Source organism: Heterocephalus glaber, unplaced genomic scaffold, assembly GCF_053883595.1.
Source record: "Heterocephalus glaber isolate CG9 unplaced genomic scaffold, H.glaber_assembly_v1.0 deba00001504, whole genome shotgun sequence".
Lineage (NCBI taxonomy): Eukaryota > Metazoa > Chordata > Mammalia > Rodentia > Bathyergidae > Heterocephalus > Heterocephalus glaber.
The window spans coordinates 55,981,890-56,001,468 of record NW_028258324.1 but is presented as its reverse complement, the minus strand read 5'-3'; the positions used below and the strand labels follow the sequence as shown (position 1 = coordinate 56,001,468).

Genomic DNA, 19,579 nt, shown 5'->3' with positions numbered 1-19,579 from the left:
TTTTACAGAATTTAAAAGGATATAGAAAACATATTACAAAAATCATTTTTGAAATAAATTTGACAACTTCTAAGAAGTAACTTAGAAGACAAATTAATGAAACTAACTCTGGAGGAAATACAAAATTTGAATAGCACCTATTAAAGAAAGTATGTTCCTAGCTTGAAAACCTACCTATATGACAACAGCAGGCTCATATACATTTAAACTGATAAATTATACCAAACAATTAAAGCAGAAAAAAGAAGGAACACTTCTCCCCTCATTTTAGGAACTCAATATTGTGCTAATCCTATAACTGGATAAAGATAATAGAAGAAAAAAGTATGAACATAGATAGAAATTTGTTTAACAAAACAAACCATTGGAAGTCAGATCTGGCAGGATGTAGAAAGTGGTTTTATTGTAGGGATGGCAGTGTTGGTTCAGCATTGGAACATCCACCCCCAAAACTCATCATTTTAACAGAGGAAAGGAAAAAGCCATATGATCCTGTCACTAGTTGGAGAAAAAGTATTGGACTCAATTCTACAGCTGCTCATGGTAAAAGCTATCAGGAGACTAGAAGTAGAACAGAACCTTCTCAACAGATTAAAGACATGTACTCCATACTTCCAGCGAGAACACCTTAAATGAATGGAGAAGATACAATTCTTTCTCCTTAAGGTGGGGAACAAGGGCAGATATGCTTACTCTTTATCTGTCCATTAAACTTTGAAACCTAGGCCCCACCAAAATAGTCTGGCAATAAAATGACACAATTAGGATAGGATTGGCAAGGTAGAAGCAAAATCTTTATATGTAGATGAAATGATCATCTACAGAGAAAATATTAAGAAATCCCTAGGAGCCCCTAGAACTTGTACTTGAATTTAGCAGGGTTAGAAAACACAAGGTATATATAAAAATTCAGGTCTGTGTATACTTGCTATAAATGAAGAATTGGATATTGAAATTTAAAAGTTATGTAGGAGTACAAAGGACCTAGAAAAGTTTAAAAAAAAACAAAAACAAAAACAGTGTTGGAAGACGTTTAGTACCTAATTTTAAGACTCTTCTAAAGCTACAGTAATCAAGGCAGTGTTGGTGTAAGGAAAGACATACAGATCATTGGAATAAAACAGAGAATCTAGAAATAGAACCACATATATATGGTCCACTGAGTTTTGAAAGATTATTTAACATTAGCATTTTATAGAATATAAACTCGATTCAAGAGCTGAGGAAGAGATAGTGTCTTCAGCAAACAGCACTAGAACACCTGGTATCCATATATAAAAAATTAACCTCAACCCTTTTTTTCCATACATGAAAATAACTTGAAGGGATCTATGAACCTAAATAACAAAGCCTAAAAGTATAAAACTTTAAGAAGAAATTATAAGGGAAAATGCTTATGAATTCAGGGTAGGCAAGAACTACCTAGGATACAAAAGACATGATGTATAAAAGAAAAAAACTTGATAAATGAGGTTCCATCAAAATTTAGAACTTTAAATGACATCATTAAAATGAAAAGTAGTCCTTAAACAGACCATATTTACAATGCATATAACCTATGACCAGAATATATAAAGAACTCCTAGAGCTCATTAATAGATAACCCAATTAAAATGTAGACATAAGAAGATGATAAATAGCCAGTATAGCACAAGAAATGGTGTGCAACTCTAGAATCAGAAAAATACTAATCAGTACAATAATAAGATTGAATTATACACTCATTAGGGAGATGAAGTTAAAAGTTTTAAAAGCCTTGTCATGACTTTTTCTTTTTGTTGGATTCTCCCCCTTTGTGTTTAATTTGTCATGCCCAATGGATTCATTCTGCTGGGTTTCCTGGGGTTGTGATCCTCATTGTCTTTTCCTAGGGTATTGTCTAAAATTTTTTGTAGTGCCAGTTTGGTATTCATGAAGTACCTGAGGTGCTCTTTATCATGAAAGTATCTTCTTTCTCCATCCATTTTGAAAGATAGTTTTGCAGGGTACATCAATCTGGGTTGGAGGCTGTTTTCCTTTAGGGCTTGAAATACATCACTCCAAGCTCTTCTTGCCTTGAGGGTTTGCATTGAGAAGTCTGCTGGGATTCTGATGGGCTTTCCTTTGTATGTGATTTGTTTCTTTTCTCTCACTGCTTGTAGAATTTTATTCTTCTGTTGGATTCTGGAATCCTAACTATTATATGCCTATGTGTAGATTGTTTTTGATTAAGGCTAGCTGGGGTCCTATATGCTTCACTTATCTATATGTCAAGTTCTTTTTCCTTCCTTGGGAAGTTTTCTGCCATCACTTCTGTGAACAGTTTTTTTATGTCATCTGCACTCTCTCCTGTTTCTTCATTGACTCCAATCAGTCTTATGTTATTCTTCTTTGCATCACCTAGCAGCTGCTGGATTGATTTCTCATGTTCCCTTACAATTTTAAAGCAATTTTTCTTTTCCTGGTCACTAATTGCAATCTTATCTTCTGTATCTGAAATTCTATTCTCACATTGGTTCATTCTGTTGCACAGACTTTCAATGGAGTTTTTAATCTCCTGTAAATCTGTTTGTATCTGTTTTATGGATTCCATTTGTTTCCTATATTGGGATTCCATCATGTTCCTCAGATCCTCTATTTTTTTATCTGTGTCCTCTCTAGATTTATTAATCATGTCTTGCACCATGAGCAAAATCTTTGCTGTTATCTGAGTAATTATTTCTGATTTCATTTTTCCCAGATCCTCTTTTGTTGCCCGTTCAGAGAGTCCAGGTGATTGAGTATCAGATTGTTCCATCTCGTTTCCCATTGGGGTTGCTGTAGGTGATCCGGAAGTCTGTTTTTGAGGCTTGTTTATGTGTCTTCTCATTTCCACGGGCGGGCGGGTGCTTCTGGTGCCCATGCGGCTCACCTTCCCTGCCCTAGGAGCCTGGAAGGGCAGCGGGGGAGCTTCCTTCCGGGTGCTGGGACCAGCTCAGCCTCTCTGCCCTAGAAGCTTGGGATGGCGGTGGGGGAGCTTCCTTCCGGGCACTGGGACTGGCTCACCTTCTCTGCCCTAGGTGCCTGGGCTGGCCTGGAGTACTGTAGTTTTAATTGTAGAGGTCTTTCACTTCCTTTGTTAGGTTAATTCCTAAGTATTTAATTTTTCTTGATGCTATTGCAAATGGTACTGTTTTGCTAATTTCTTTCTCCATGTGTTCATTGTTGGTATACAAGAATACTATTGATTTTTGTGTGTTGATTTTATATCCTGCTACATTGTTGAATTAGTTATCAGTTCTCAGAATCTTTTGGTGGAAATTTTGGATCTTCTATGTAAAGGATCATGTCATCTGCAAGTGATACAAATTTGAATTCTCTGTTTCTCATACATATTCCTTTTAGTTCTTTCTCTTGCCTGATTGCATATTGAACAGGAATGTAGAACACCTACTTTTGTTGAACATCTATAATGTACTTTGTGCCAGATACATTTTCTCATTTAGCCATCGTAACAATGAATCCAAATTTCTATTATATTTTCATTTGAAGTATAAGAAAAATGAGATGCAGAAAGGTCAAGGGACCTGCAGAAGATCAGTGATGGAGCAAATATTTGATCCCAGGTCCACCTACAAAGAAAGTTGATCTTCTTAACTTCCATTCTGTATATCCCAAGTGTTTATGAATATGTACTATTATCATCAGAAAGCTGCTTCAAAAAAATGCAAATAGACTCCAAACAACAATTTGTTCCCAGTGTAAGCATATAACTTATCACATGTCAAGTGTAAAAATACAATGTGCCAAAATCCCAAAACAGCTAGGAAAATCATCAATAAATAAAATCCCCTTGATGACATCACAAAAAATTTTAAATTCCAGTATGTCTCAGGTTTCTCTAAAATTCATTAAAAACTGGGGGGGGGGGGCAGGGATTTAGCTCAGTGGTTCCGCCGCCTGCCTCGAAAGCGCAAGGACCCAAGTTCGATCCCTGGTACCAAAAAAAAAAAAAATGGTGGGGGGAGCTGTTAATTGAAGCTATGTGAATAGACTGGATTCTGGGATGATGAAAAGTGATTATGCTAAAAGTAATCTTCTGTAATTAAACGGAAACTGTGCTATGCACTTTAATTAGTCAGCAGTAACTTGTTTTAACTGCAAACCATAAGTTTTGGTGTATCTCATTAAATGAGAGCCCAGCAGCCGCATCTCAGCTGTGGTTGTATTTCCCACCACAGCCATCTTTGTGCATCTACTGCTCTCATGAAACTGCAGGAAAGGAGAAAACACCTCTTGTAACACAGATACAAACATTATGAAAGTGCCCTCATTCTTTCATTCAGAAACTTGTAGTACACTGTAAATTTCAAAGACTCTCACTAGGGGAATGAATGTGCCTTGGGTAATTGGCCTCTTAAATCATCCAAAGAGTGTTAAGGAAAGTCAGTAAATATTATAAAATTCACCTGGTAGATTTTTCTTCATTTCTAATGCAGATGAGTTTAACCGGCATCTTTGAAAAGCTATTAAACAAATGAATGCTCTGAAATTTTCTCCAAACCCCTTAGTATCTAATAATATTCAGGTTTTGTGATATTGAAAACAATGGAAGATAATTTATTTTTCTTTTTTGTGATTTTAATCTTATTGTTTAATCATAAAAGTAAAGCATCCTCATAGAAAATTCATAAAGCACAAAAAGTATTGAGGAACACAAAAAACATCACCAATCTTCACTCAAAGACAGATCACTATTAACATGATAGCATATTTCCTCCTTTGATCTATTCATTGTTTTTGCATATTTGAGAAAATTCTGCTGGCATAATTTAATATTCTGCTAGAAAGATACACTTTAAAAGAAATATTACATTTTATTTCTAACTTTTGCCAGGATACCCAGTAGGCATTCCCTGTGCTTGCAGTATCTCAGACACATTGTCAAGTTGCCTACTGCAGTGAGCTTTTATTGAGGGGAAGTCTCTGCCAAAAGACAGAACCTATTTCTGTTGAATATTCTGGTGAATATTCTGGACCTAGTAAGTGAGGAAATCAAGACCTACTATTTATTTAGTAGCTTGGGATTAATCAAATAAGGCTGGCCTTTATTCTCCATCAGAAGGGTTCAAAGGGGAAGGTTAACTCAAAGTCAAGTTCATGATGTGTGAAGTCACAGGACCCAGAATTATAGAACTTGAGATTTGCAGGTAAAGAGTATAAATCTCAGCTCCAGACTCAGGTGTTAAGGAATACCCATTTGTGTGTCTTTGTGTGGGACTTTTTCTTTTTTGGTGGGGGTTGTTTTGTTTTGTTTAGAGAAGTGATAACAAGTATCTTACAGGTAACTTAGTCTGTGGTATAAAATCTGAAAGGGTTATGTAGTGCCAGAAAACAAGGACAGAGTCTCTACCTCTGTCATGGTGACTGACTGCCATCCAATCCCAAAGTGGTTCCTCAGAATACAGGTTTTACTTCTCTGCCATGTGGGGTCGGTGTGCAAGCCAGCCCTCTAGTGACTCCCTCAGTCATCTTCTGAGGTAAGGCCAGTGTACCCAGGAAATACCTAAAAGCTGATCCCACTAATCAGAACTCACCACCCACGAGCTCTTTCTCCACCTCTAGGGGTCAGGCCCTGTGAATCCTGATTTTGAACCATAGCCTCCAGGCTCAATATTCTTCTACAGTTGTGCTTGGCTCAGAGTAAGATCAGCTTTCCCTTATTCATAGCCAGCTGCCTTCCCAAGTCACTCCCAACCAATCCCAAAGCAGTTGTTCCAATTCTTCATAATCTAAGAACTCTAGAGGGAGCATTCCTCCTAAAATGTGTGCCCAGTGCCCTCACTTGAATCTGTTCATACATGCAGAGGTCCTCAACTTACAATAATTCAACTTATAACTTTTGGTCTTTACAATGGTCCTACAAAAGTGATACACATTCAGTAGGAATCATACTCTTTGATGATGATAAGTTAGGACACTCACAATGCTGGGCACTGAGCCACAGCTCCCCATCAGCCACATGAGCAAAAAGGTAAACAGCTGATTGTTCACAGAGTACTGAGCTGCTATGCTATGATGTTTGGTGGACTAGATGTCTTAATGCGTTTTCTACTTAGGATACTTTCAATTTAATGATGAGTTTATCAGGACATAACTGTATTGTAAGTCAAGAAGCATATGCAGTAGATTTGTAGATGAATTCAGTATACATGATGCTGGCCATTCCGGTGGTAGTTACCTTCCTGCTGCAGAAAGTCACAACTGATCCACTTCAAAACTTTGACCACTCCAGAAGATCTTTGGATCTAAGCAACATAAACCCTTCCTCTTCAAAACTCATTTGGATCTATTGAAAAAAAAAAACCAAAAACTTGTTTCTCTGGGAATAAGCCAGATAATAGAACATGTTCCTAAAGCCCTCTCTCTCCATTTTTTCTGTCTCCTAGTCAGACACAGAGTTTTGGGATAAGATGCAAGCAGAATGGGAAGAAATGGCCCGGAGAAACTGGATCTCTGAGAACCAAGAAGCCCAGAACCAAGTTACAATCTCAGCTAGTGAGAAGGTATCCAATTCTGTTTTTACATATGCTAACCTCTGCAGCTCATATTTTATAGATGAGTCAAAACTTTGTCAAGAATCTAAGACTTCAAGACAATTTAATGTCAGTCTGACCTAGGAAAAATTATGATAGATGGAAACAAGATAATCATCCAGTGTGTAAAGACAGCCAAGTTGGCTGGCAGCCACCTAGGACTTGGATGCTGACTGCCAGCTGGTTATGGAGCTAACATTTAGATGGATTGGACAAGAACTAGACAGATCCCACAGTTCTCTGTCAGCCAGTCTCTGTAGACAGCTGAGATGTCAGCAACAGAAGTGATACAAATGACAAGGGAGTGAACCAGGGCTTGGGGCAGTGATTCACAGGCAGTCATTATGCACAAGCAAAGAATCTCGGTGGAAAAAATGTGCTTTGCACAACCAGGTTAGATCCCAAGGGGATTCCTCAGAGCTACTGCCCTGGTAGCAGCCCCAGCAATGCACAAGTGCAGTGATCAAACAGCTGAATTATGTATGAAGGCCCAGCTGCTCTAGGATTTATGTCTTTAATGATATTCGGTTGGGGATGGAGGGACTACTTGAAAGGTAGAAAAGAGATATGGAAAAAATGTGTATGTGCTTATGTTGAATGTTTCGGGGGTAGAATAAGTCTCAATAATGTTCAGTTCTGGATAACTTCCATGATATTTTTTTCAGTGCAGCAAGTACTTATTGAACATCTACCCTACACTAGGAATAGAAATATGAGTCTGCTTTACCGGATTAGTAAACTATAATCATTAAAATGTCTTTCTCCTTCCAACATCTCTGTCCCTCATCAGAAATTCACAACTATCTTATTAAAAATTGCTTTCATTTGCACACACAAAAAACAAAGTATGCGAAGAAGAGAGAACTCTGCAGATCACTGGACACTGTGCATGGATTATAATCCAGGCACTGCAGGTCCGACTGAGGGAGGCCCTTAGCCCCTCACTCCTGGACCCCATTTCCACGGCACCATGGCATAATCTCATTGTGCCTTATAGCTTTTCTTTTTCTTTTCTTTTTTTATTGCCTTGTACCTGACTTTGGGCCATCAAGGAGGAGATTATTTCATCAGTCATTGTGTTTGCAGCCTCAGATCAGAACCATCAGATGATCATTTAAGGAATCTAGTTTTTTTTAATTGGTTCATATTAGTAATGTAGGCTGAGATTTGTTTTAGTATATTCATACATGCATATAACGTATTCTGATTATTTCCATCTCCATTAACCCCTTCTCTTTCCTCTCCCTTTTCCTTCTTCCCTTCCCCATATCTAAAAGTCTACCTTCTAATTTCCTATCATCTCTCATTTATCTACTTGTTTGTTTGCTTGCTTGTTTGTTTCTAGCTTGCTCATATAAGAGGAAACATGAGATGCTTAACTTTCTGAGTCTGGCTTATTCAACGTAACATGATGCTTTCCAGTTCCATTCACTTTCCTGCAAATGACATCATTTTGTTCTTCTTTGTAGCTGAATACTACTCCATTGTGTATATACACTGGATTTTCTTTTATTCATCAGTTGATGGACATCCAGGCTGTTAACACAGCTTAGCTATTGTGAACTGTGCAGATATAAACATGGCTATGCATGTATCACTTTAGTATGATGTCTATAATTTGTGGTAGAGCATACCCAGGAGTGGTTTTGCTGAATCAAATTGTATATATATATTTTAGGGGTTTTTGGTTTTTTTTACAAATCTCCATACTGACTTCCATTCCCAACAATAGTGTTGGAGAATTCCTTTTCCCCCACATCTTCACCAACAATCATTGTTTTCTGTATTGTTGATGATTGGCATTCTAACTGGGATGAGATGGAGTCTCAGTGTAATTTTGATTTGTATTTCCCTAATGGCTAAAGATATTAAACACTTTTTCACATACTTATTGACCATTTGTACTTCTTTTGAGAGTTCTTTGTTCAATTTATTTGCCCATTTATTGATTGAGCTATTTGGCTTTTTTGGTATTAAATTTTTGAGTTCTTTATATATCCGAGATATTAATCCTCTACGAGAAGAGTTGTTAGCAAAGATTTTTCTCCCATTTTATAGTTTGTCTCTTCACTCTCATTTCCTTTGTTGTACAGAAGCTTTTTAATTTGATGTAGTTCCATTTGTTGATTCTTGATATTTATTATTTCCAGTGCTATTGGTGTTCTATTCAGGAAGACTTTGCCTATGCCCAAGGTTTCAAGTGTTTCCCCTATATATTCTTCCACTAGTTTCAAAGTTTCTTATGTCTAGGTCTTTGATCCATTTTGATTTGATTTTAGTACAGGGTGAAATGTAGGGATCCAGTTTCAGTTTTCTGCATGTGGATATTTGTTTAAAAGGTTGTGTTTTTTCCAGCAAGGGTTTTGGACCCTCTGTTAAAACTCAGATAGTTCTAGGTGTATGGATTTATTTCTGTGTTTCTGTTTTATTCCATTGGTCTAATATGTCTCTTTTTTTGTCAGTACCATGTTGTTTTTGTTACTGTGCCTTTATGGTATAATTTCAGATCAGATATTACGCTGCCTTCAAAATTGGTCTTTGCACAAGACTGCTTTTGCTATTCTGGGTCTTTTCTGCTTCCATATGAATTTTAAAATTGTTTCTTTTTCTAGTTCTGTGAAGATGTTTTTGGTGACTTAATAGGGATCACACTGAATCTTACAACACTCTTAATAACATGGGCATTTTAGCAATATTTGTTTTGTTGATCCATGGGCAAGGGAGGTGTTTCCATTTTCTAATGTCTTCTTCAATTTCTTCAGTGTTTTGTAATTTTTATTATAATGTTCTTTTACTTTTTTAGTTAAATTGATTCCTGGGCAATTTTAAGCTATTATGAATGGAATTGGTTTCCCAATTTCTTTATTAGTAGGTTCATACTAGAACATGGGAAAGAGTTACTGATTTTTTTGTGTTAATTTTTTTAATTTTAACCCTGTAACTTTTGAAATCTTAGATATTATTTGGCTTGTAGCTCTCCCTAGGGGCAAAGTACCTGAACAGATGCACAGTATATATTACTATTTCAGGGGACTGGGTGGTACATTTAGCAAAAATATATCTGAAGAGGGCCAGGGATTTAGCTCAGTGGTGCTGCTGCCTGCCTCACAAGGGCAACGTCCCAAGTTCAATCCCCAATACCGGAAAAAAAATCCCTCTCTCTCTCTCTCTCTCTCTCTCCATATATATATATATATATATATATATATATATATATATATATATATATATCTTCAGATATATATATATCTGAAGACTCACCATTTCATTAATCTTTAGGGGAAACAGTTAAAACAAAAAGGACAAAAGAAATATCAGAAATAAAATAAAATTTAAAATATTAGCAGCTGTGGTCATATTTAGGTTGGACATTAGAGAAACTTTGTTTCTTCTTATATTATCTAAAATTTATACAGTGAAAATGTATGTATTCATGAGGAAAAACAGCAGCTTAAATTTTACTTAAATTAAATTATTGAAATTTACAGAAATCTTACTGAATGTAATGAAGAGAAAAATTGATGGATTGTGTAATGGTGCTTCTCTGTGTTGTAGGGATATTACTTTCACACCGAAAACCCCTTTAAGGACTGGCCTGGAGCATTTGAAGAAGGCTTAAAAAGGCTGAAGGAAGGGGACCTGCCAGTCACCATCCTGTTCATGGAGGCAGCGATCCTTCAGGATCCTGGAGATGCAGAGGTACCATTTCCCCTTCACTTCAGCAGACTCAGAACACGGCTGCACATGCTAATGAGGGATGGGAAGTCACAGGGCTCTGGTGTGGGCATTTTCATCATGTACAGGTGCACAAAAGCTTAGTGTGACATTTGATTGAGGGCAACAAATAGGTACCTATTTTCTAACGAGGTTTCTGATCTGTAGTATCTACAGCACCCAAAGATAAAGGCTTGGGATAGGAAATCAAAAAATTGAAGCTGCCAACCTAAAACTCAAAGTAGTTTCCAGGGAGCAGTGTGTAGTTTTGCCTGGATCTCAGGTCACACTACACAGCACCTTTGATTTACTCACTTAACATTTACTGAGCACATACCATGTCCCAAAAATTGCACCAGCTTCTGTCTTAAGACACATAAAAGCTGGAAAAACATAACAGTTGAAAAGATAGCTTTATGGTCTATCTGGGGAGATGAGGAAATAAGGCAATGCAGTGCAATAAATGCCACGTCAGAGGATCCATGGACAGGATGCTAGGAGAGCAGAGGACAGGGATGCTAGCCTAGCCTCTCTGAATATGCGTATCCAGGGCTGAGTTTTGATGGAGAGAGAAAAAACAATAGGGAAGGGCTGGGGATTTAGCTCAGTGGTTCTGCCGCCTGCCTTGCAAGCATAAGGTCCCGAGTTCAATCCCCAGTGCCAAAAAAAAAAAAAACAATAGGGAAGTGGAGTTGTTTTTAAGAGGCAATGGTGTTGGGTAGGCAGAAGCCCTTGAAACATTGTGTAGAGGTCAAAGAGGGGAGAAGAATGGTAGAGGGGAAGCAAAAGGAGACAGGCAAGAGTTGAACTATATCAGAAAACCATAGGAAACCCTACAGAATTCTCTTTCCTTCACTCCGTGTGCGTGTGTGTGTGTGAGTGTGTGTATGATAAAAAGACGATACAGAACAGTGGTTAACCTTCTAGGCCCTGCTATTCTAACTGTACAGGTCCTAACTATATAGGCCCTGCCATCCCTGCCCTGGGACAACTTATTGAAGCCCTCTAAATTTCAGTTCCCTCTTCTACATATTGGAGGTCATAGTAGTCACTCTATCAGTACAGGTTGGAGGGATTAACTTATTCATTCAAATGAGGTGCTCAGATCAATACCCAGCATGTCAATGGTGAAACTTCATTTCTTATTATTGAATATACTTAGTTTGTATACAAAGAATAAGTAAATTGATCACCAGGGAAAGTCCTAATATCTTTTTTGGGCAAAAGGTTCTCAGTGAAGTGAGATTGAACTAAAAGCTGTAATTCTGAATCAAACTATTGTAATTTTTTAAAGATACATGAAATAATGTCATCTTGCATTTATAAATTATATGTATTTTACAAGATATTTTGTATATCTTAAATCATTCAACACAACCACCATGGGAAATATTTTTTTAAGTATATATCATTTTCCCAGATTTGTACATGAAAAAATTAAAGTCTATGGTAACCCAATAGACCCAGGCAAGGATTTATGTAGACTCCAAAGTAAAGATAATGATACTGTAGACAATGAAAATGGCACCATGGCCAAAGGATAGAAAAAAGCCCTTGGGAAAAGATGGTTTGATCAATCTCTTCTTAAGAAGTATTCTAAGATTCAGGAAAGGGAGAATCACCAATAATCTGGTGTACAAATAATCAGTATTTTATATGGTACATTTTATCTTGAAACTTCTTAATGTAAACTTTAGGCTATTTAACTACATTTCTGGGTTATTTTCCACCCATTTTTTTCACAATTGTATAAGTTTACATATTCATTTTTTGGTTTTAAGCTACCTAATATCATAAAATCTCAGAAATTCAGAGGTCTCCTAGCTCTAGATTATAGGAAAGGATAAAAATACTGAATGAGTTTGGAAATAGAGACAGCAAATCATGACCCAGATGTCACAAGACAGTTTGAACAAATGCATGTGGTATTTTTCACTTTTATGTGGCTGTTACATCTGATTTAGGTTGTGCTGCATAAGAGATCTGTCACGAGTAAACCAACAAAAGCACACGAGTAATTAGTTGGTTTTTTTTGCAGGCATGGCAGTTTCTTGGGATAACCCAGGCGGAAAATGAAAACGAACAAGCAGCCATTGTCGCCCTCCAGAGGTAGATGGCACTAAGTGCAAAATAATGGTCCTGATAGACTTGTCAATGGATTTCCCAAGTTTCAGATTTGCCTTTTGTCCTTTATTGAAGTACAGGGTAAAGAATTTGGCCAGGATAAGTATCAGGATGCCACATACCACTCACATTTAGTTCTGTAAAACAAGAACTTATGATAATGTCACGCTCCTAAATCACAATGTTTTGCTCTCTAGGGAGGTTACAGGTACTGAGCTTGCTATTTCAAGCCTTATCCAGGGGTTACTGGCATTGTCATCACCTAGTGGCCTGACAGACCTGAATGCCCCTGAGCCCCGCCCCAGGCTGCTATAATACCATGTGTATTTCACAAGATCCCCACATGATTCATACACTGTTTGAAGTGAGGAAAGTCCTGGATAAGTCTGGAATAGGATGAGGGGGAGCAGGGGTAACCAATGTTTTCAGTGAGCCCACATTAGTAGTGTGGAAACACAGGAATTTACCTCTTCCTTTACAAAACACTGTACAATCTTTCATCCCTGGATGCACAAATTTAGTTCAAATCCAACTGGGGGTGGGAGGGTAAGGTTATAAAGCATCATTAAATTATGATATCCCTTACTTCCCATTAGATTATTAACATTTTATGTGCTTGTACTTCCCATCATTGTAAACACATTTATTAAAATTATCAAAGCTGGCAGTCATTGGGATAAGTTTTAACTTTCTTAAAAAGGGAAAAAATGGAAACAAAGTCTTTGTAAATAGGGAAGGATGGAAGGAGTAAAGGAAGGGCAGGGGATGGGGAAAAAATAAGAACCAAGATACATCATGTAAAGGTACAAGATCCCAATGATAAATGTAACTGTACTGTATACCTAAAATGTACCAATAAAGTTAATGGAAAAATTAAACCTATGAAATTAAAAAACTCTTCAGTCCCAGTTTTCATATGAAGAAATATGATGTTTTTCAGAGACTTTAAAGAAACAAATTTAACAGTGCTTTTGCAACATTTAATTGATAAAGACTTCAATTTTCTAAGATACTGTTAGATGCTTGATCAAAAATATCTGAAATTATTCGTTTTGCCTTCTTTCAGGTGCTTAGAATTGCAGCCCAACAACTTGAAAGCTTTGATGGCTTTGGCTGTGAGTTATACAAACACTGGCCATCAGCAGGATGCCTGTGAAGCTCTGAAGAATTGGATTAAGCAAAACCCAAAGTACAAATACCTTGTGAAGAGCAAGAAGGGATCTCCAGGCCTCTCTCGGCGGATGTCTAAGTCCCCAGTTGACAGGTATCCTTCTTACTAAATAATGGCTGGCAGGAAACACAGTCACCTTGAGGATAATTAATGAGAACTTTACCACCCTTCACTCCAGAGTGGCTCTTAGGATATCATTCTGCTAGAAGAGCAGCAATGATTAGAAAGATTGATTCTGAGATCAGGGCTATCAGTTTCCATCACTTTGCAAAGTACCGTACCAGAGATAATTAACTTGTAAGGGGGGTTAGAGGTTTTAGTCTATGGCCAACTGGCCCTGATGCTCTGGGCATGAGGTGAAGCAGCACATCATAGTAGGAACATGTGGCCGGGGAAGTTCCTCTCGTCATAAAAGCCAGGAAGCAAAAAGAAAGAGAGAAGAAGGGACTAGGGCCCCAGTATCCTCTTCAAGGACATGTCTCCCGTAACCCAACTTCCTCCTGCCAGGCCTCACCTTCCAAAGGTTCCCCCAGCTCCCAGCAGTCCCAGAGACTAGTGACCAGGTCTTTAACATGTGGACTTTTTGGAGACACTTACCCAAACTAAAGCACTCATTATTTGGACACAGGATCTACTTTATATGCTTTCAGAGACACTTATCCAAGTATCATACCTTAAAGCCAAATATTTTAAACATCTCACCTAAAGTACAATAAGTACCATGTTTTATAAAACTTGAGAATTAGAAATGGGCACATAGAAATCTTTTCTTCTAGGAATTTTGGTTTTGTGTTTTGTTTGGCTATTGTTTGTTTGTTTGTTTGTTTGTTTGTTTTGGTGGTACTGGGGATTAAATGCAGGACCTTGTGCTTGCTAGGCAAGCACTCTAACACTGAGCTACATCCCAGCCCTTTTATGAAGGGTAGGGGGACTGAGTTTTTCAGACTGAGTGTTCAGACTCCAGAGTTAAGTTGTTCAGAATGGCTGCAAACTTGCAAAATCTTCCTGCCTCAGCCTCCTGAGTAGCTGACTTACAAGCATACACCACCACACCTGGAAGGAATTTTGCTTTTTATCAGTGGTAAATCCTGATTTAAATTCTTACTCACTAAGACCCTTGGAAAATTAGCTGTAGAGTTTCCCACATTGGCACTCACAGAGTAAGCAGAACTCTATGAAGACCTTACTTAGTACAACCCATATCTGTGTACAAGAACATATTTTGTAAAAATCAGCTATATTTTTAATGTTTCATATCAATAATCCCCTCATTAGACTAAGATATTTTTGGCAAAATTTTCCAGTTGTTAATGAAGACTTGAAAGAAAGTCCAAAGGGCTTTAGTTGTTAATTGTTTATGCCAAGACTATTTGGTTTATGAATCTTTTTTCTTGTGTAGCTCTGTTCTAGAAGGAGTGAAAGAATTATATCTGGAAGCTGCCCATCAAAACGGAGACATGATTGACCCAGACCTACAGACAGGTCTGGGGGTACTGTTCCACCTGAGTGGGGAATTTAACAGAGCAATAGATGCATTTAACGCTGCCTTAACTGTTCGGCCAGAGGTAAGAAAGCTTAGCACAGCAAGAGACCATAAGTTTATCTGTAGTTTTTACAGGCTATGCTCTATCCGTATCTTCTAGGATTTATCACTCATCCACTACCCTCAGTGTTTAAAGTGATCAGTAATGATATGCTGCAGTGGCTATTATACTGAGATACCTAAAGTAGAAACATTAACACATAACAGCATCAAATAGTAACTGCTCTTTGATCAAAAATACTGTCCTGAAGATGTCTGAGTAATTCACCTCAATGTGGTCTCCGTCCATGACACAATTTTAGCCATCTTCCTTCTTCTGCGGGGAAATATGGGAATGCTGGGTCACTGTGGTTTGTTCTGGTTGTTCGAAGGCTCTGGTTTTTATCATCAGGACTATTCATTATGGAACCGTCTTGGGGCGACCCTGGCAAATGGAGACCGCAGTGAGGAAGCTGTGGAGGCCTACACACGAGCGCTGGAGATCCAGCCAGGCTTCATCCGGTCCAGATACAACCTGGGGATTAGCTGTATCAACCTGGGCGCCTACAGGTAAAGCATCAACAGGCAGACTGGAGCCACGCTCAGGACTGAGGCTCAGGACTGAGGCTCGATAACCTGAGACAGTGTTTCCAAATAACTAGATCTCATTTTATAACCCTATTCCTCTTCCTACCATTAAGGGTAAGGTGGAACATTCAGGCCCGCAGCCTGTTCAAGTAACAACCATGTGCTTCTGTCAGTCTCAGTCTTTAGACAGCTGTGTGAATCTTAACCTTTTCAAAAATGAGGAACTGGGCCAGGGATTTAGCTCAGTGGTTCCACCGCCTGCCTCGCAAGCAAAAGGTCCCGAGTTCAATCCCCAGTACCAAAAAAAAAAAAAATGAGGACCCTTTTTAATGAAAGAAGAAACCCTTCCCTTTGGCAGTAATGCTTTTAGTATTCATATAATGAGAGAAAGCTACTATAAAGTAAATAATACTTTTAAATAAATGAGTTTTTTATTAAACATGATAATATACTCAAATTATTTGCAATTAGCTCTACATATATGTGTGAAACATTTGAAAACCAACTAGGTCTACACTACCTTCATGCAAAAACTTAGAGTGGCTTGATAATAAATTAGACTCTTCTGTTATTCTCCCAACCCATCTGAAACCACTGCCAGATACTAAGGGCTTCAAAAAGCTGATGAATGAGAGGATTCCAAGATTTACCTTTGCCAGAGTTCTTACCAGCCTAGGATTATGAGTGGAATCTGGGAGACATTTTCATTGGAGCTGCACCCTGTGAGGAGGGCCAGAAAGTGTCTCTAAGACAGACTTCCTGTGCCCATTGGTTTCCAAGGCCTCCTCTCCCAGAAGAGGGATGATTAGGATACCCACTCCATGTTCTCACCCAGGCTGCCATATGCAGCATCACCATCTCCCAACTACCTTTTATGTGCAGGCAGGTCTGACAAAATAGACAAGCACATGCCAGATCATATGCATCAGAATTAGAAAACCAGCCTCCCCTTCATGGTTTCTTCCCATATACTTAGTAACTACCTTGCAGGATTAAGTAAGTTCAAGTGTGAACAAGGTTTTGAGTAGAATAAAGCAGAGATAAATGAAAGTGACATGATTATTCCCAGCAAGAGTCAGCTTGTCAGATACATTACAAGGTCAGGGCGACACTGGGCTGCTGAAGAGGGCAGACCCAGCAGGAAGAGCTGGCAGCAAGTACAGGCATGGACTCCAAGGTCTTCAGACAGCGTCTAACCTGCTGTTCTCAAACCTGATGCTCTTTTGGTTGGCGATTACCAAGAATCCCAAAGGGGTGTGTGTATGTGGATTTTATCTATCAATATTTGCCACTTCAGAAATTGAACTTAGAAACACTTCAAAAGATTAATTTAAAAATAAAACTCATTACATGTTAACATAAATATCATTTTGCAAGAAAATAATTACTTTCCCAAACAAAACTATGCCTAGAGAGAAGAATGACATTGCTTTACACTTTTGCAAATTTCTTTTATACCTTGCTTACTAGAAGACAGGTTTTTGTATTAGCTTCTGCATTCAATCTGTCAAGATATTTCACATCATGTAATCTCTGGAAAATCCCACTCTATGAACATGAGAAAATGGAAGTGAAAAGTCAAATAACATCTCACTTTTACTGTGAAAATGGTTTTGACCTCACTGAACTCCAGGGTTCCCTGAGATCACACTTTGAGAACAATTGATCTTAATGATAAGAGCTTTGACTCAAGTGCACTTCATAGCAAAGTTTTTAAATGATTTCTGTTATCCCTATGACATACTCAGGGAAACTGACCCTTGAAAAAGATAGAAAATTTGCCTATGGCTCAGGATACAAACCTAGATACTCTGATAATAAATTCAACTCCTTCCTACCTACATTCTATGTATCTATCGCTAATAGGAAAAATTAGACAGCTGTGTTTCTGAATAGGGCCATATTTTTCCTCTTAAAATCTCATTATAGAAATCATACCTGCAAGTGGACTAAGTGTTCAAATCATTCCTAGAATAAGGGAAAATCAAATGCATTAATGGGTTAGCAATGGTTTTATTATTCTTCCTCTCCCATGTGGCATTAATAAAATATAATTTTCTTTTCTTTTGTCTCTCTGATTTCACTATACTTAATCATGATTGTTGACAAAAGAATAGAGAATCAGAAAGTTGTTCATCTGATCATCTAAAACATCATGGAGAAGTGATACACTGTCTTTTTTTAAGTTTGCTGGCTGTGAAATTTGTGGCACCTCAAAATGTCTGTTTTTCTCCCCTCTTAGAGAAGCGGTCAGCAATTTTCTCACTGCCCTCAGTTTGCAAAGAAAGAGCAGGAATCAACAGCAAGTTCCTCATCCTGCAATCTCTGGGAACATCTGGGCTGCCCTCAGAATTGCACTGTCACTGATGGACCAACCAGAACTCTTCCAGGCAGCTAATCTTGGTGACCTGGATGTCCTCCTAAGAGCTTTCAATTTGGATCCTTGAAGGAAAAGAAAAAATAAAGAATAATAACCTCCCTTTTGTGTTATTGTACTGAGAAGTGCAAAACTACTTTATTATGGATTTCAAAAAGGATAAATCAGATATTCAAAAGGCCATGATCACATAACCCAAGGGAATTAATTTCTACAAACAATGGCCAGTCTCTGTTCAGATCCAAAAGCACAAGTAGAGTCAAGGTCAGGTTCAAAAGAATTGGGAGATGCAAGACAAAACAAGAGAAAGTAATTGCGTGTACTCTTCCCAAGTTGCCAGTGTATTGCAAAACATATTCTTTGGGATTTTTGTTTCCAGTTGCAGCTAATAGCACATATGAGGAACTTGTTCATAGGACACATGAAGAAAGCACTGCTTCTGATCAGGGAATTCTGACTGTATCTATACTGTCCCCTGAAATTCTCCCTTTTGCAAGACTGAGCATAGTTTGGGCCATCGGTGCATGCACATATATTAACTCAAAGACAGGCAATGCTTACCCTGTTCCTGTTTTAACTTTTTCGGTAGCCCTTTGTTTCCAGAGAGGGAGCTCTGCTGGTAAAAGCAGTTTTTGCACTAGAAATTTTTGCTGTTCCCAAACAAAACTTTTCTGGGATTGTACATATGCACTTTAATATCTTATTTATGCCTTGCTGGGGTTTTGTTTTGTTGCTTCAATTTTTAACTTGGGGTAAAAGACTTGAGAACTCAGACTTGTTAGATCAATGGACCAAATAAAAAATTCCTGAAAAATAGTTTTTCATAGTGTAGGGTTTTGAAGGAGTGTTTTTCTTAAAGCAGACATGCTTTTTGGAACTGTATGAACATAAGAAACAAAATACTATGTGTTCGTGCATTCTCTGCAGGTAGAAACTTGATGAAACTGTGCTTTCTATTGAGTTTGCTTAAGTGTCATACTTTCCTGGCTTTCTAACTGCCCTGCACAATAATATTCTTTTTAAATTGTTACTATTTAAATGAGATTTCTTAAGAGTGATATATACAGTTTTTCCTTAAAATGATGTTTCCTTAGTTCCATAATAATCTACAGAGTTAACTTTCTTGTGAGTGACAGAAAATCAACATTTTTTTAACTGAAACTCACCAGGTGTTGGTGGGTTAACATGAAAGATGCATACTCCTTTGGCTCTTATTTTAAACATTTAGCAAGTAACAGGAATTTTCTATTGGCAATAGTACTTTATTTAACTTTCCACTTAGTTATTCAGTATTTTGTGTATATTTGGGGCTTGGTGATTATTTTGAAAGTATATTTTTCAAAGAATGAGAAAAACATGTTTGCAAAAGTCTAACCAAAATATCATTTTACCCAGGTCTGGTTCTAGTCAGTTGTTCTATTCTTCACCTTGTCTCCTTCCTTCTCTAGAACTTTCCCCCAAAGTAGTCTGGTCCCAATTTTTTATTCATGTTCTTTGGTTAGTAATAATAACTCATTCTACTCATGATT

The 19,579-nt window shown here is 37.8% G+C and overlaps 1 protein-coding gene across 19 annotated transcripts in view; it reads left to right on the top strand.

The window, feature by feature from the left end:
• Positions 1–19,579, top strand: part of Pex5l (peroxisomal biogenesis factor 5 like) — a 240,265-nt gene that overhangs the window by 211,840 nt on the left and 8,846 nt on the right. For 18 of the 19 annotated variants that reach the window (XM_087186569.1, XM_087186574.1, XM_004834646.4 and 15 more), the window contains 7 exons: positions 6,408–6,524; positions 10,110–10,253; positions 12,307–12,377; positions 13,459–13,656; positions 14,963–15,128; positions 15,498–15,655; positions 17,916–18,152. In XM_087186569.1, coding sequence (XP_087042695.1) covers positions 6,408–6,524; positions 10,110–10,253; positions 12,307–12,377; positions 13,459–13,656; positions 14,963–15,128; positions 15,498–15,655; positions 17,916–18,120 — 1,059 coding nt within the window. In that variant the 3' untranslated portion in view covers positions 18,121–18,152. Of the gene's footprint in view, positions 1–6,407; positions 6,525–10,109; positions 10,254–12,306; positions 12,378–13,458; positions 13,657–14,962; positions 15,129–15,497; positions 15,656–17,915; positions 18,153–19,579 lie in introns of those variants that run through there. The other variant, XM_087186564.1, reaches the window with a different exon arrangement.